The sequence below is a fragment of the Watersipora subatra genome, chromosome 4 (genome assembly GCF_963576615.1).
Source record: "Watersipora subatra chromosome 4, tzWatSuba1.1, whole genome shotgun sequence".
NCBI lineage: Eukaryota > Metazoa > Bryozoa > Gymnolaemata > Cheilostomatida > Watersiporidae > Watersipora > Watersipora subatra.
The window spans coordinates 1,559,169-1,577,768 of NC_088711.1; the positions used below are offsets into that span (position 1 = coordinate 1,559,169).

Consider the following 18,600-nt stretch of genomic DNA (forward strand, 5'->3'; position numbering starts at 1 on the left):
TTTTGAGTTTACAGTGGGTTAATATATAAGTATATATGGTAATTGCCTGGGTAGCAGACTCCTAGCAGGTTACAATGGATGCTAGTTGAGTTCTCCATTTAATAACTAGTCGTTCATAACATGGCGATGGAAACCCCTGACTGATTTCATGACTCATTATTACAATGACATCGCTAAAGGAACTTTAATCTTTTCAATGCTGTTACAGTACAATGGTTCAGACATCAGTGTGCTTGAAATTTTTTGTGTCCCGTCATTAAGAGGGAGCGGATAGTAAAGATAGCTATTTTATTGTAGCCTCTTCACTCAAACCCAATCATCAAGTGCTACCATTCCACCAAGATGTTTGATTACACTCACCGTGTGATTGGTCTTCCCTAGTAGGTAATATTTACTATTACAAAGGAAACAATGCACTAAATTGGCAAATGTACTCTTTTGTAAAATCCACCCTGGTAATTTACTGAGCTATAAAACAGCAATGCATCGATGATAGCAGGTATTAAACACATCGTTTTACCACACAGTCCTTCAATGTCCATGGAAATGCTTTCACTGAAACTGGTAAGATATACACTAGTAACTATCTATTCCAGCTGTTTACTGCTCAGCATCTCTCAAGCATAACACTAGAGAGAACAATACATGTATGTTATCTACAGGTATTATAACATTGGAAACTAGTTGCAGTCTCTCATATCTGATTGGCACTAGCTGAGAATGTCAAAGTGGAATTAGCAATATAATTATATAATATAAACAAACAATTTCAAACGATTTTCTATACTACTTTTAGGTATATTCAAGATATCCAGGAAGCCGATAAGTGATAGAGTAATACAATGAAGACATTACCTCCTCTAAGTGAGTTCAACTCTTACTCTGAATACTGTTCACCAAAAGTTCTCTCTTCTCCCTCTTGCTGCCTTTCAGCGCTGCTATATTTTAGTTGATCAGCTTTGATCACGATCCTTTTACCAAGTGTATGAAACTGGCCTTATCTTCTTACTTCAGTGCATCCAAATTAGGGGAGGGAGTAATACTCCCCTTGGGTTGAGGATAAATTTTCAAAAGTCAAGGGGCATTGTTAGATTTTTTATACGCGGTCGAAATGTGCTTATTATTCACTAAATATAATTTTTTACTGATGCTGCTGTCACTGCTGCCGTTGCTGCTGTCACTGCTGCCGTTGCTGCTGTCACTGCTGTCGCTGCCGTTGCTGCTGTCACTGCTGCCGTTGCTGCTGTCACTGCTGTCGCTGCCGTGCTGCTGTCACTGCTGCCGCTGCTGTTGTCACTGCTGTCACTGCCGTTGCTTACTAGGTAGGAAAATGAACTTAATATGTCTTGTTAAATCAATTATTTATGAATTGCTATGCGTCTTTAGAATATGCAATGAACTGAATGCCCACAAAAGCTTTTAACAGCGTGTCATCTTCTCTTCTTCGCCCTCACCATTCAATCATTCTATCATTCTCTTTGCTGCGCTGCCGTGACTGGAAATTTGATGCTTTAATTTAGTCTATGCAATTTGAAATCATCATTTATACAGCAACCAGTTTACAATCATTTTCAGTATTGCAGTTAAAAATATGCACTTCAACAAATTTACTATTTGTAAAGGAAATGTATTACTAAAGGCAAAAAGTTGGGCAGTTCATAAATAGTCAAACCTAATTTACAATGAACTGCAGGTCAGCTTTGTGATGAAGCCCAGGCTAACCATGTTATATATTACAGGCTAGCATTTTGCTAAACCACGGGCTATCTTTGCAACCAATCACAGGCTAAGGCTAACATTGTAACATTAAATTGTTTAGATCTGTTAACTAGCGTCAAAACTAGCGATGTAATTGTTAGCCAATCAGGAGCCAGAGCATTATATTGTTGAGCTTCATTCAAGTGTTGTTCCGAGATGAAAGAACTGCAGAAATATGTAGCGAGTTGACAGATCTGAAAATCTCTCCAGTCTAAAGTGCAATTTTCTGCTGAAAATCAATTTATTTAGCATTTCTCTGGTTATTGTTGATTTCATTGGAAGATATAATGTAGGGTCTCGCTGTTTGTGTAGGCCTAGGGCTACCTCAGGGATTTAAAAAAGGGACAGATGACAAACAGACGAGTTGTTAAAACTGTTGTGATTACTTTCGGCCTGGTAAGCAAGCATTTGCTTGAAATCAGAGACAAAACCACTGTCACTGGCTATGCTTCAGTATACCTTGGTTTCTGACCACTGTCATTGGCTATGCTTCAGTATACCTTGGTTTCTGACCACTGTCATTGGCTATGCTTCAGTATACCTTGGTTTCTGACCACTGTCATTGGCTATGCTTCAGTATACCTTGATTTCTGCAGGTGCAAAGGATATAGCCAAGTTACGGAGATGTCAAACCCGTAGAAGATGCGTCAGCGAGAGTAAGCCTAGCCTCTATTTCATTGTCTGAGTTTTTCATGAATTGATCAGCCTGATTTTTAAATATTCAAAGCTTTGACTGCTACAGAAAGTTTCACCAGATGTTTCTTGTTACATCATTATAAGAATGTCCTGTAGCACAAACCATTGTGAACAACCAATTTAAAGCTACACGCCTGCTGGTATAATAGCGATCACACTATTAAAATAAGACAAGCTGCTGCACAAAGCAAATCCTATGCTATCATTTAGTGTTATGCTTGACTTTAGGTGATGCGTCCGTGACAAGTAACACTACAGAGGTCTTTAGTCATCCTTCTCTGGCAGCAGCAATCTCAGCAAGTAGGTATGAGTCAGTAAGCAGGCATGCAATCATATGTATGAGTCTGTAAGTAGGTGTGTAATCATATGTATGAGTCTGTAAGTAGGCGTGTAATTGTATGTATGAGTCTGTAAGTAGGCATGTAATCATATGTATGAGTCTGTAAGCAGACATGCAATTGTATGTATGAGTCTGTAAGTAGGCATGTAATCGTATGTATGAGTCAGTAAGTAGGCATGTAATCATATGTATGAGTCTGTAAGCAGGCATGTAATCATATGTATGAGTCTGTAAGCAGGCATGTAATCGTATGTATGAGTCTGTAAGTAGGCATGTAATCATATGTATGAGTCTGTAAGTAGGCATGTAATCGTGTGTATGAGTCTGTAAGTAGGCATGTAATTGTAGGTATGAGTCTGTAAGAAGGTATGTAATCATACATAAGAGTCGGTAAGCAGGCATGTAATCGTATGTATGAGTCTGTAAGTAGGCGTGTAATCATATGTATGAGTCTGTAAGTAGGCATGTAATTGTAGGTATGAGTCTGTAAGTAGGCATGTAATCATATGTATGAGTCTGTAAGTAGGCATGTAATCGTATGTATGAGTCTGTAAGTAGGTGTGTAATCATACATATGAGTCTGTAAGCAGGCATGTAATCTCATCATGATTCACAAGTAGTTAGTAAAAACAGCTAGCAGCGCAACTCTATGTGAGCACAACTCTATGTGAGCACAACTTTATGTGAGCACATTTCTATGTGATAATCATAACTTTGGACTGTAGAGTTGAAGGAGATTTTACTCGATCCTATCACTAAAACTATTGCAAAAGAACAAATGCATTTAATTAATTAACTTTCTGTATAAATAGGTGTTTGTGTATGATATGTTACATTAAATTATGTGATAACATTATGTTATTAAAAGCTGTCCATTTCAGTCAATTTTAATTTTGCAGTTACGCCTGTCTAAACCAAATGTTATTCTAGGATGAGTGCTAAAGTCTATGGCACCTTATAGTGCCTTGCGTTGCGTGTTCACAACTTGAGTTGTACAACTCGAGTTGCACAACTCGAGTTGTGAACACGCAATGCGACTTTGTAAAAGTAAGGTGCAATATATTGGTATTACGGTAGCATAACCGTAGATCTGGTTATATTAACAATGGTACATTAATAGGCACCAGTTAGCTAATAGAAATTAAACTATGTATGTACTGTAAAACTAGAGCTAATGGCGAATTATAGTGTGCCGAGTTTGCAATTCGAGTTGTACAACTCGAGTTGCAACTCGAGTTGTACAACTCGAGTTTGTAAATATAACTCGAGTTGTACAACTCGAGTTACACAACTCGAGTTCATCAAAAATCCAAGCCGAGTTCTTTCAACAGCAACTCGAGTTCAACAACTCGGCTTGAGAACATGGAACGAGAAGCACTGTAAGGCGCCATACTAAACAACTCATCATTTCATTTTCTCTAGCTACCTATATTTTTTTATATGGAAATTTTTTTGGTGCATCATTAAACGTCGTGGAAATAATTTCTATGTTCATTTTCGGTGTTCATTCAGTTTCTTGTCAGGTTCTAGAGAGATAACTCTTTTTTCATTTGAAAAAGAAGTTGCCCGGCTCCCACATAGATTGTTTTTTAGTTTGCTTTTTACATTCTACAATTGTTTTTGTCTCGTTATATTTATAGAAATAAATATGCGCAAATATCGCCAATATATATAATTTAAATGTGTCTATATATTTAAATTATTACTATTAAGTTTCTGTAAATGAGACACCCCAATTAGTACTCACTTTGATTTTTTTACAAACCCGTGTTAGTTTTGCGTATAACACAACTCGAGTTCATCAAAAACCCAGGCCGAGTTGTACAACTCGAGTTGCGAACACGCAACGCGAGGCACTGTAAGGCGCCGTAAAAGTCAATTATACTCATTTCTCATTCCATTGTCTACAAAGCATCATGGGAAACAGTGCACTGTATGCTCATGCATGTTAATATGCAGTGCTTTAGAGATTTTTTTCTAGCTTATCTGTGCAGCTGAATGTTTTGGAAACAAGTGGTTGGGCAGTTTGTAAAAGTTTATATGCTCAGGTTTAGGCTAACTTTGTAGTGAACCGCAGGCTAATGTTGTAAGTAGTCACAGGCTAATGTTGTAATGCATGCAAGGAAATTTGCAGAGCTGTAGAGCTAAAATAAGAACTAAGAATGCAATTGTTAACCAATCAGGAGTCAGATTGTTGTACAGTTGAGTGAGGTGTATAAAGGAGCGAATCAGATTGGTGTACAGTTGAATGAGGTGTATAAAGGAGAGAGTCAGGTAGCTGTACAGTTGCATGAGGTGTATAAAGGAGAGAGTCAGATAGTTATACAGTTGAATGAGGTGTATAAAGGAGAGAGTCAGATAGTTGTACAGTTGAATGAGGTGTATAAAGAAGAGAGTCAGATAGTTATACAGTTGAATGAGGTGTATAAAGAAGAGAGTCAGATAGTTATACAGTTGAATGAGGTGTATGAAGAAGAGAGTCATATAGTTATACAGTTGAATGAGGTGTATAAAGGAGAGAGTCAGATAGTTATACAGTTGAATGAGGTGTATAAAGGAGAGAGTCAGGTAGTTGTACAGTTGAATGAGGTGTATAAAGAAGAGAGTCAGATAGTTATACAGTTGAATGAGGTGTATGAAGGAGAGAGTCAGATAGTTATACAGTTGAATGAGGTGTATAAAGGAGAGAGTCAGATAGTTATACAGTTGAATGAGGTGTATAAAGGAGAGAGTCAGATATTTATACAGTAGAATGAGGTGTATAAAGGAGAGAGTCAGATAGTTATACAGTTGAATGAGGTGTATAAAGGAGAGAGTCAGATAGTTATACAGTAGAATGAGGTGTATAAAGAAGAGAGTCAGATAGTTATACAGTTGAATGAGGTGTATAAAGAAGAGAGTCAGATAGTTATACAGTTGAATGAGGTGTATAAAGGAGACAGTCAGATAGTTATACAGTTGAATGAGGTGTATAAAGGAGAGAGTCAGATAGTTGTACAGTTGAATGAGGTGTATAAAGGAGAGAGTCAGATTGTTGTACAGTAGAATGAGGTGTATAAAGAAGAGAGTCAGGTAGTTGTACAGTTGAATGAGGTGTATAAAGGAGAGAGACAGATAGTTGTACAGTTGAATGAAGTGTAAAAAGGAGAGAGTCAGATAGTTATACAGCTGAATGAGGTATACGTATAAAGGAGATAATCAGAAATGGAGGAAATGTAGAAGTATTGACAGATCTGAGAATCTCTCTAGTCTAATGTGTAGGTAGCTAATGGGAATCACATGATTAGCAGTTCTTGCCTTATTTCTGACATCATTGAAAAGGAATGTAGGGCACCCCCTCCCGCTGTTTGTGTTTGCCTAGGCTCAACTCTGGGATTTCCAAGGTAATTTGCTAGCCAAACAAGCTATGGTTTTGAAGATAGTGTGTTGACCTGAGCTTAACGTAGAGTTATTTGCTTGGCAGACCTTGGCTTGGCAGACTGGCTGCATAGCTGGCAGTTGCTTGCCAGCTGCCAGCTATGCAGTGTAGCTGTGCCATGCAGTGTAGCTGTGTCATGCAGTGTAGCTCACCCATAGACCTATTAACTGTACCTAATAGGTCTATGAGCTCACCTAAACATGGTATCCTACAAAGAGTTGTTGACATCCTTTCCCAAGGCACAGAGTAAAAAATTTGAAGTTGCAACTTTCCCAACCTGATAAAATGTTGAAGTTATGGAGATAGAGAAGGATAAAAACAATAGAGATAGAAGTTGATAGAAGTTGTCTGCTCTGTAGGTACTATCTATGAGGGTCAAACTGAGATAAACATAGAGAGTCCTGGAGAACAGGCTAGAGCCGAGGGCTATAGAACTACAGCGCCTGGTCATCAGCTAAATGAAGTGGCTTCAGGCCAAGGTATTTATCCTGTTTCATCAAATTATGGTGGGTTGAGAGGCACAACTCCCACTCTCAATGGCTATAACTATACAGTATAAAGGTCTAGTGAGTTGATCACTAACAGGCCTGCCGTCACCAGCTGAAGCTCATAGTTTAATACACCTGTTTATGCATCTTATTAAATTAAACTGTAATGACCTTCTTGTGTTTTATTCTTAGATTATACCCCCCCCCCCCCCGCAGGAAATTAGGAGAACTGCTAGCACCTTTTTGATTGTAGTATTTGGGAGCAGGTCTTAACATAAACCCAAACTCTAATTAGTTTTGGCTAGATCGCTTCTGCTTCTGTAGAACAAATTTTGATATTTTGTACAACCAGTTTCTATGTTAGCTATAAAAGAGTTCTTGCTACTGGATCTAGATTTGTTGTCAACACTTTGAAGATTGACCCGAGATAATTTGGGAATTGTGTTCCCACCTGATACTACACCCGAGTAGACCAAGCTCTAGAGTTTCACTTTGTTTTTTTGTTGTTTTTTTTTCAAATTATGTAGAGTTATGAAATTTAGGTCACTTTGTACAGTATATTGTACGTTTTTAGTATAGTTCCAATGTTTTAAGTTGATTGGATGATTAGCTTTTAAGACATCAATGAACTACCAAGGATGCTTCTAGCCAACTGAGAAATGAAAAATGGCTGCTGAGAGAATATTAGTTTCTAAATAAATGGCACCCTGATTGAAATTTTTAATAATGGATCAATAATAAGGATTGAAAATAGACCAGGCTTTACACTAAAACTATTTGTTTTCTATTTTTAAAAATATACGACTACACACTCTGTACAGACTCGCTGTCCATACTCGATTTCGGTTTTTTCATTGAGGTCTACAAGCGTAAAATTTCAACATATTATTCAGTTCAAAAAGGAATGAAGCCATCCTAATTGTAAGAGAACTCAAGCAGCCTTTTCTACCTATTACTCACTCACCACTTTATTTTCCTTTGTTAATTAAAACTATATTTATTTGTTGTGTCGATTGTGTCGTTTGCGACACCATATTGAATCGGTGTAAAAAAGCCTTCAAAAACAAAAATGATTCTGAAAGTTAGTGGACCAATCTTTATTTTGAGTACAAAATTGGAATCAGCGTGTCTGATTTACCTATAAAAAAAACAACGAAAGCTGTTCGTGGCAGTTAGTCTTTAATTAAAACATTGTTGTATTCGGGTCTAAGGCGCCACGAGAGTTGTTTCGGCGTGTTGTGTTTGGCCAACTGTGCTGGTGGTTTTGCAATAGAATCGAACTGTCTTCAGTGGTCGGCCCTGTGTCTCGACACGTTTTTATTTCTAGTAACTATCCTCCATCCAAGCTTCCAATGAGCAAGACACGGCTGATGATTAATAGACAAGTTTTCTACATGGACTACTTGAATTAGCTCAGTGAGTGTTTTTAAAAATGGCAAAAGGTTCGTGTCAATAATTTTTTATCTTTTATAAAATCGTTATGTTTTGTATTGCCGGAGAAGAACATGTTGTAAATATGTTGTTCAATTGTAGATATCACAGTTTCGGTGTTAATTCAATACAACAGCAATGAGTCATCTTTAAATCAGTGATTTAAACCCACCTTTAAACACTCGCAAGCTACAAACCTATCGTTAACCGCTATACTAAGTGCTTTCACATTTGATAGAAGGTTGTTAACATGGTCTAGGATCAGGTGACTTGTTTGGGTATACAAGGTCAGGCTTCAAAGTGTTCAAACAGTTTCATATAATAATATGTCAGTATGAGAGTGCAGCAACCAATATGCTATGGAATATCCCTAAGAAAGTTGGAGCGATGATGACTAAGGAATATCAAAATTTTGGTTTTTATATACCAACAGTTTTTTGCATAGGAAGTTTTAGATGTTTCTCAGATGGAACGATCCCAGCTGTGAAGGGGTTATGGCAACATGTTGATCCATAAGAGAGTATTATGGTTTCAGATGTACCTGCGGAGGAGGCCGCCAGCGCCAGGTCTCCTAGCAACAATGATGCTCAAAACATTCAGTATCTTCTTGAAGAAAATAAGAGAACCGCTAAAAGACTAACCGGTAAGAGATGAAACTACTTTTTGACATGTAAAACATTGTAAAAGCTTCGTATAACAAAGGTAAGGCTTGAAAAAAGTTAATTAAAAACTTTCGGCCTCACACACTGTTGGCTCTCAAGTATTGAACCATTAAATATCAGAGCGGTTTTATATTTTCAACATAATTACCTTCATTACTAACATTTGAGATAGCGGTGATGAATTTATTTTTAAACAGCGGAAAGATGTATTATGTTATACCATAAACCGTAAGCTAATAAATATAGTATAATCTACCTTATTAATAATACAAAAGTGCTGCGCATAACATGAAAATGACATACTAAATTAGTAGAGTATCCATGCCATGGCCACCTTTGCCACCATGGTCATTTCCACCTTGGACAGAAAGAGCTACTTTCACAAACACTTTTAAAACAGCTTAGGGTGACAATAAAATGCAAACAAAAACAAAGTTTCCTCGATGTAGCACCGCTAGTGACAGCACTGCTAGTGACAGCACCGCTAGTGACAGCACTGCTAGTGACAGCACCGCTAGTGACAGCACTGCTAGTGACAGCACCGCTAGTGACAGCACTGCTAATGACAGCACCGCTAGTGACAGCACCGCTAGTGACAGCACCGCTAGTGACAGCACCGCTAGTGACAGCACCGCTAGTGACAGCACCGCTAGTGACAGCTTTGCTATCAACAGTGCCACTCATGACGCATACAACCACAAAAGAAGTGTTCTTTACTTATGGTCATGCCCATAGTTACCAATAGATACAACACAGAAACAACCAAATAGAACTTCACTCATGCATTCTCACATGTAGGCTTTAAGGTCTAATAACATACTATTTTAATTTTTAAGACATCTTTCTTTAGAGTATAAGTTTTTGAGAATGCTCTTTCAATCTCGATTGTTTTTTTAAACATGAAGAGTCTTCCGTCATCATGCACTAAAGTAGCATTCTTTTAACTGTTTGCAGATAATTGTCATAGCCCTCAGGTTTTCTAAGGCTGAGGATGAGTTCTCAAGTCTGGTGCAGTTAACCTCCCAAACCAAGCTCTCATTGATGTGCTCTTGCTCCTTTCATAGTTCCTATTTATGAGTATTTATGTTGGTTTTATGATCTGAAGATGTGGAAAATGAAAACAAAAGTCTAAAGGAAATGATGAGGAAGCTCCAGGATGCAAGTAAGTAATTTCTGGGAACAGATGAAGAAGGTGTGACATGAACTGTAGCAGAGGGAGTCAGCTGTGAGTTGATAGTCAGGGTGAAACATTAGCTTTCTTTTTGAAGTTTCTGTATACTTATATATTATGTTCTGTCCATGATTCTCATCTCACTTAGGCAAGCCTCGATGAAAGCCATTATTGCTACTACCTACATGTATGTGATCATATGAGTGTATGTCGGTATGATGGTGTGAATGTATATATGGATAATTGTATGTCTGAATGACTGTATAATTGAATGATTGAGTAAGTGTATAATTATATGAGTGTATAAATGTATGAGTATATGATTGTGTATTGATGTCAATTGATGTATTGTAGTCAATGTATTGATGTATTACAGTAAAAGGGAAGCCATTTCCTTCCCCCTCAAGTGTTGCTGTACCTGAATCTGATCCGGTAAATGAGGAAAGGGAAAGCAGTTCCAGCGAAGAAGCAGAGCTAGAGGAGGCACATGATTTGTAGTAGTGACAGTGTAGCATGGTGAAAAGAAAAGGAAGATATGCTTATACTAGTAGACAAAAGTTGTTTCATCATCAGCCAGTTGTGTTTCGATCTGTCGAACAAGTTTACCATCGCAAACTGTAGTGATTTGTCTGCTCCAATAAGTTTTTGCTTATTATATGGTCAAACCTTACCTCTGATCATGTTGAGATACAATTTTTTTTAGATGTGACTAAATCATAATATTGTAAAGGAAACTGCTCGTTCCCTTTACTTCTCCACAAGCCCACCAATAAATAAAGCTACCTAGTCACCAGAATATATATATTTTATTAGAAATATATATATATATAAATACATGAAGCCAAAGTGTGTACATCATAGATATATATACCTATGGTATATATATCTATGGTGTACATACAATGAACATTCATGTAGAGATCCTTCGCTAACTCTGCTGAACGATACCACTCTTCTTTTATATCGATTGTTCTTACATTATATAATGTATACATATTTTTCATTATAAATATATATAGTATATATATATATATAAATACATAAAGCCAAAATGCGTGCATACAATGAACAATCATGTAGAGAGCCTTCGCTAACTCTGCGAAACGATAACGCTTTTCTTTTATATTGATTGTTCTTACATTAGGCCCCACCCCTTTTCTTTGTTTATCGCTCGGTCAACCGAGTCGGCTCACCGGTGATCGAGCCTTCTTCGATAGTAGGAAGGCTTGGTTCGACAATTTCAGTGGCCTTGGAGTCGGTCGCTCTGGCTTTGATCATGGGGCTCTGTCGTAACAACATCACACCCAAGATCTTTTAAGACAAGAGATTTTTAGATGAAGGTAAAAAACCAGCAGAATTTAGAAATCTTACTATGTCTAATGTAAGTTTAAGTAAGTTAAGATTAGCAGTATTCCTACCACTGAGTTTGTGTATCAAACCTACACTTGTGTTTATGTGTATCTGCAATAAGGTAACAGTGAAAACTCCGTTTTGCTGGCTGTTTCTGTGTTAATCTCGCTTTTTGCATAGAGGCATAAGGCTTTAGTGCTTAGCCTTTTATATATACCTAGTTTTATATGATGCAAATGTTTCAATTCTATAGATAATTAATTAAAGTATTGATCATATATTTAAGCTCTGAAACAAAGGAAACAAATCTGTATCTATATTTCTCAAAGTATGTCTGTATGTCGTATATCTGTCTGTCATTCCGGCTACAGCTATTATTAGAATAGCTGTAGCTGGACAACGATGCAGACGCAAAGTCATGGCTTACCGTCACTAGAAGCCTAGCTTATTAAGCAGCTTACTGGAATGTTCCATTGGCAATGTGCCTGGCTAATAGCTTGAAAGTTACAGTTGTTTAACAGTTTTAAAAACTTTACAGTTGCTTATATTTTTCTTTTAATTTATTTCAACTACACAAAACACTTCTTTCAAAATACGTAGTTTGGAAGTTAGAATGGGAAATGTTGTTATATGTTAAATACAAATCAATTTTCTGTCCAAAGACTTTTTTATTACTCACGCAACGCTGTGTAGCACAGCTAGTACATGTATATTTATAAAATATTTGCTGTTACATGCGAAGCATTCCAAATACAAATCGTATAACAAAACATCAAAACATCAACTATCTAAGTTGCACAGCATATCACCCCATAGATGTCTTAGTCTGATATAGCACAGTCTGTTACTAAAGATGAAATACTTCCCAAGCTCTACAGTTTTAGTCATTAGGTAGATCTACAGTAGATGCAATGGCAACAGGTTTCACACCTGTTGAATCCTAGATATCTATTCCTCTGACTGAACTAGTTGGCTATTACAGTGTTTGAAGGAAGGTAAGATAAATGCATACTGAATATAACTGCTCTGCATAAGCTCTAAATTTATGAACTGCTGGATCTTTAGATGCACTATAAGTAGTGTTATTTACTTGGTATAAATACAAAATAACTCAATAAAATTGGCCACTAGTTCAAAAGGTACAGGAGTTGCCTTCTCTGATGGTTTAAGATTGGCAACAAGGCTTATTAGAGCTAACAGTATTTATAATTAGTGAATGGCTGTATAATGAAGAGCTAACGTCTGATATAAATTGTTACAAGTTGGTCTTAATACAACCATAGATGAAAGAGTTCGTATCTTTAAGTTGGTCTTAATACAACCATAGATGAAAGAGGTCGTATCTTTAAGTTGGTCTTAATACAACCATAGATGAAAGAGTTCGTATCTTTAAGCTCATAGGAGCTTTCTCTTCAATCAAGCTGGCTATGGTGAATCGTGTTTTGTCTAGATTTTAGATGTAGCTTTTTCGTAAGATTTACAATCAAACTGCGTCTGGTCGGAAATGACTTCATGACTAAAGAGAGTCACCGGTAAATGACTACCAAAGTCATTATAAGAAGGGTTTCCTACTAACCTATTGTTTACGGGTGATTGCAGGAACTTCTGCCTTTTTATTTAGGTATTACATGATAGGGAGACGTGTCTTACCTTTTATTCTATTGTCCTATTCTCTATTTTAGCCAAATAATGCAACTATTTTTTAACATTTCTTAATTCTATAAGCATTTACTTAGGTGCAAATATGAAAAAAATAGCATTAAATTATTTTAAAAAAGAATACACAAATGTTCCATGTTTATAAGCTTCATTTTAAAGTAATGTTTAATGGTATCTATTGCTCACAATTCAGAATATTGTTATCAATCGTATCTCTGGCTGGACTTGCTAATTCGCATCTATGCTGAATCTAATCTGTGTGATTGGTAGCAGAATAGCGTTTAGTAAAAGATCCTGTCACATCTGAAGATAAGCGTTATACATGTACTTTGCAATGGATAAACACAATGGGAATAGGTATTTCACATTAGAGATAGCTCACAATTACGATATGAAAGCAAGGTTATCACAGAAATCAATATTGCAAGAGAAGAGAACATAGTGAAGGTATCGAATGATATAGTCAAAGTGCTGACTCATAATAAGACAAAAGATAATTAATATTTAACCAGCAGACCTGCCAACCCAAGAGTGGGGCAATGCGTGAGATTTTGTTTTGGGGCAATTGATGTATCAATGAAAGTATATATAAAACTGTGGAAATTGGGGCAAAAATTTCACGCATTTCTCACGCATTTTCATTTTTTCTTTGGGGTGATTGCGTGAGTCTCACGCCCAATGCGTGAGAGTTGGCAGGTATGTTAACCAGTTGTCAAGCGAATGGGAAAACAGCTGCCCGCCTACCAAGTTTTGGAAAAGGAAAAGTTGGATTTTCCATTTTCCTAAGTCAACGGAAATGGAATTTTCCATTCCTTTGCTACGTCTGTGTTTGTCTGCTGATGAGTAATCATGTAATAGAAGGAGCCATTTCGCCTTTCAACTTGCGTTTATGTGCCACGCTGATCACGCTGTGAGCTCATGGCTACAGATAGTGTGTTCAATATGCAAATCAACTATTTAATCCATTCGTATATAAGCACTAGTTCATCGCAGAGGTAAGTTCAAATGTGCTTTTTTTACTATCTCACGTGGTTTAGGTACACGTGAGATATTCAATTTCTAATCTCGTATCGCTCACAATTTGAACAGATATACAGAAGTTTCTGCCGTGATTAGGATTCATGGTGGCGGACAATACTCGAGTCGAGCCAGCTATACTGACAGTAGATAATCGCATGCGTGGGCGATGCATCGGCAGAAGTCATGTCCCGAGATCGTAATAATTAATTTTCCAAGGTTCTTATTTTGTGGTAACCAAATATTGCCTTCACAATATTGCGCTTAGTGCACATATGCCACAAATATTGTTAATGGATTCATTATTGGGCCGCCGATAAAAGATAACTCCAACTTTATGGATTCGTGTTGTATACCTCACTTGAAAAAAATACGTATCCCTCCAGAAGTGTCTTAATCTGGGCTGTATTGTCCAAAGAAAAAGTGATCAGGATACTGTCAGTTAGTAGTTGCCGAAGACCGACTCGGCCGTGCAGGGAGGGTCTGGGAGGGGAGCAAAAGCGCCCTCCCAGAGAAGGGGGGCTCGGCCCTCCCCCAAGAAAATTTTGAGAATTAAGAGCAAAATTAGAGCATTTTAAAGTGTATCTTGTATTATTTAAAGGTTGACTTGCGACGAAATTCCCATTACAGTTATTTGGTATCAAAAGATACACCATGTCTTACTCACTTGTGTTGTCGGTTCCAAATATGTGGAAAAGTGATTACAAGGTCTTAAAAGCTCAAAAACGAAAAGCCGCCGTAGATTGGAATCTCTTTAGTTCTCTGATGTAGTCATGAAATTTGGTTATTGTCTTGTCACATGATGTTCTCACATGAATTGAAAGGCCAATAAAATTCTCAATGTAAAACTTATCGTAGCACTAGTTTATGACAAACACTTCGGGATTTACCGAAGACCCGTATCAAATATAGATGCTCGCTATTTTACAGTTTTGTTTTGGTTTAGTCTAATCGGCAAGTCGTAATCTGATCATGTGACCCAATACTTCGCAAATAATTTCTGCAGCACTTTTCGATTATCACAGGTAACCATCAGGCACATTTGAGCCGTTTTGGAAAGAGAATCCAAACTACGGCAGTCTCGTGTGACTGCGATTAACTGTTCGTTTTTTTAGGGTTTAAGAGCTTGTAATCACATTTCCACATATTTTGCACCTACAACACAACAGAGTAAGATATGGTGAATCTTTTGATATCAAATAACTGTAATTTGAATTTTGTTGCAAGTCAACCTTTAAGGTAGATCATAGAGTTATATCCTCTCTAGAGTGATAACTGTGTATTCAACAACACGAGCGTTTCCAGTGCCAACAAGGAGCGTTTAGGCCACGCCCCTTTTTGTGTGCTAGTCACTCGTAGTGATTGACAGAAAAATAACATCAGCCATTAGAATGATCATGAATTTGCACAGTTAAGATAGTAATTATTGCTCATATTGAAGAAATGATGATTATAGTTTATTACTCTAATATATGCTTACTATTTAAAGCAATTCAATACCTACATGACTTGCAAAGGCACTGAATAGATATTGTTAAGTAAGTGAGTTAATGCAATCAGTTAATGCATAGATAAGATAGATAGTCATACTGGGGTTGTATTACATTAGGGTGATGGCAAGCTAATCGACTGCCATCAACTGAAAGTATTGACATTGTATGGTGATAGAGTGATTTATTGACACCACAGTCCACAAACAGCCCTTGCATGTAATATTAGATTTCAAAACATATCAATCAAATACATAGACTAGCTTGAAGCATATATGTCTACTAGTTAGTGGACATCTTTGCTTGATGTAAGCAAGCAAAAAGTTTGAAAGTTAGAGTGGCAAATGTTGTTATATGTCAAATAAAAAGAAATTATACTTAATTATACTAAATTATAATTATTCAAAAAATAAAATAGATTTTTTTACTACTTTATTTATTTAACAATTTTTTATCGTAATCATAGCTAAACAGATTATATTTAGCCATTACTTGCCAATTATTTCACATTTACATTTAAACCCATTTGCAGTTTCATTTTTCTTCCTAATTTATTTCGACAAAAAACTTCCTTCATGATATGAAATTTAAAAGTTGTAGTTGTTTGAAAAAGCGTGAAAACATTTACAGTGGTTTTTATTTTCTCTCTTCTCTTCATTTATTTCAATTACACAAAACACTTCTCATAATATGTAGTTGAAAGTTAAAGTGGCAAATGTTGTTATATGTTAAATAAAAATAAATTATACTTACTAATACTAAATTATAATTATATAAAATAGACTTTTTTATTACCTCATTTATTAAATAATTTGTCATTGTAATCATAGATAAACAAACTATATTTAGCCATTACTTGCTAATTATTTTACGTTTAAACACATTTACAGTTTTATTTTTTCCTAATTTATTTCAACAAAAAACTTTTTTCATGATATGAAATTTAAAAGTTGTAGTTGTCTGAAAAAGCTTGAAAACCTTTACAGTTGTTTTTTTTTCTCTTAATTCATTTGAAATGCTTAAAAATATTTTCTCATGATATGAAATTTAAAAGTTAGAATGGTAAATGTTATATAAAAATAAATTTTCTGTTCAAAGACTTTTTTATTACCCGAGCAACTCGGGTAGCACAGCTCATAGTTGATGGCAGTCAATTAGCTTTCAATCACACTAATGTAATACAACTCCAGTATGACTATCTATCTTATCTATGAGTAACTGATTGCATTAACTCCCTTACTTAACACTATCTATTCAGTGCCTTAGCAAGTTATGTAGGTATCAGGGATTAAGTGTTTGTCACAATTTCCATTTTCATAAAACATTTCCACATTATTACCATTTCCATAACATTTCCATAATTCATTTCCATATTATTTCCATTTCCATAACATTTCCCTACTTTATTTTCATATTATTTCCATTTCCATAACATTTCCATAATTCATTTCCATATTATTTCCATTTCCATAACATTTTCATAATTCATTTCCATATTAATTCCATTTCCATAACATTTCCCTAATTCATTTCCAGATTATTTCCATTTCCATAAGATTTCCCTACTTCAATTCCATATTATTTACATAACATTACCCTACTTCATTTCCATATTATTTCCATTTCCATAGCATTTCCATAATTCATTTCCATATTATTTCCATTTCCATAACATTTTCATAATTCATTTCCATATTAATTCCATTTCCATAACATTTCCCTAATTCATTTCCATATTAATTTCATTTCCATAAGATTTCCCTACTTCATCTCCATATTATTTCCATTTCCATAACATTACCCTACTTCATTTCCATATTACCTCCATTTCCATAGCATTTCCATAATTCATTTCCATATTATTTCTATTTCCATAGCATTTCCATATTTCTAAAATAGAATTTCCATATCCATTTCCCTAAAATTATGGAAATATTTATGTTTATGGAAATAGATATGGAAAAGTAAGCATTTCCATAATATGTTTAGCGATCCCTGGTAGGTATTGAATTGCTTTAAATAATATGCATATATTAGAGTATTAAACTATAATCATCACTTCTTTAATATGAGCATTAATTATTATCTTAACTGGAAATTCATGATCATTTTCATGGCTGATGTTATTGATCTAGTCATTCACTACGACTGAATAGCACAAAAAAGGGAAGTGGCCTAAACGCTCCTTGTTGGCACCGGAAACCCTCGTGTAGTTATCACTCTAGGGGGAGATAACTCTATGAGGTAGATATCCAGGTCCTCCCAAGTTGAGTCATTTCAAGTCTTGCCAAGAGAGCTAGCTACAGAATTATATGGTTTTGAGTCGTAACCATATATATGTATATTTACAATTATATTCTTAAATATACATACAAGTACATGTGTACATAAAAGATTAATTGTTATAGCTTGACACTTGTCTTTTAAAATTTAAATTTAAGAGCACCTGTTTCAGTTACATAAATAAGTTTAAATAATATATTACATGCACCAGGGAAAGACAACAAATAAGTTACTTGGCCTGCTTAAAATTTACTATGTTTAAATTATGGCCACCTAGGAATACAATGAGCAACAAACTTGGCCTGCAAACACAAACATACATGTACATGTATACATAGAAGATTGATTGTTATAGCTTGACACTTGTCTTTTAAAAAGCTCTTCTTCTGTCAATGTGTCCATGGCAGAAATATTTTACAACTGATTCTGTATCTATATCATCATCTTTATATATGTGTAACATTAGATGATTATTTAGACAGCCTGCTCCATGGTATTCCTCATCAATCTTTGGATTCGCTTTGATACAGAAAAGTATCTCTCGCCTACTGCATTGGTGGCAGGCAAAACCAATACATGTACTAGATTAGTGAGCCTCACCACTTCATCACCAGTTGCTAGAGCGCAACGTTGCGCTAGAGCGCAACGTTGCGCTAGAGCGCTAGGTAATTAGTTGATGGAAATTCCAAGTGAATGAGCTTAGACTTAAATTCTTACTAATTAGCCGCCGAAGATCACTAAAAGGTTGGGGCTACTCAGCTGCCCAGCCGCCTCAGGGATTACGGGCCTGTGAATTTTAGTGTCACGTAATGACTTCCACGATGTACGCTATGCCGA

The 18,600-nt window shown here is 36.0% G+C and overlaps 1 protein-coding gene across 1 annotated transcript; it reads left to right on the top strand.

Annotated features, from left to right (window-relative positions):
* Positions 1–1,147: 1,147 nt before the first annotated feature.
* Positions 1,148–10,759, top strand: LOC137393181 (uncharacterized). Its single transcript, XM_068079619.1, has 7 exons — positions 1,148–1,322; positions 2,355–2,414; positions 2,683–2,754; positions 6,572–6,691; positions 8,667–8,774; positions 9,899–9,955; positions 10,341–10,759. Exons 1-7 carry the CDS (start codon positions 1,148–1,150, stop codon positions 10,460–10,462), a joined length of 714 nt encoding a protein of 237 aa, XP_067935720.1. The 3' UTR covers positions 10,463–10,759.
* The last annotated feature ends 7,841 nt before the right edge of the window (positions 10,760–18,600 follow it).

Coding starts and splice junctions, on each gene's coding strand:
- LOC137393181 (XM_068079619.1), top strand. CDS start 1,148: ATGCTGCTGTCACTGCTGCCGTTGCTGCTGTCACTGCTGCCGTTGCTG. Junction 2,755..6,571: donor GGCAGCAGCAATCTCAGCAA/GTAGGTATGAGT, acceptor TCTGCTCTGTAG/GTACTATCTATGAGGGTCAA. Junction 8,775..9,898: donor AACCGCTAAAAGACTAACCG/GTAAGAGATGAA, acceptor TATGATCTGAAG/ATGTGGAAAATGAAAACAAA.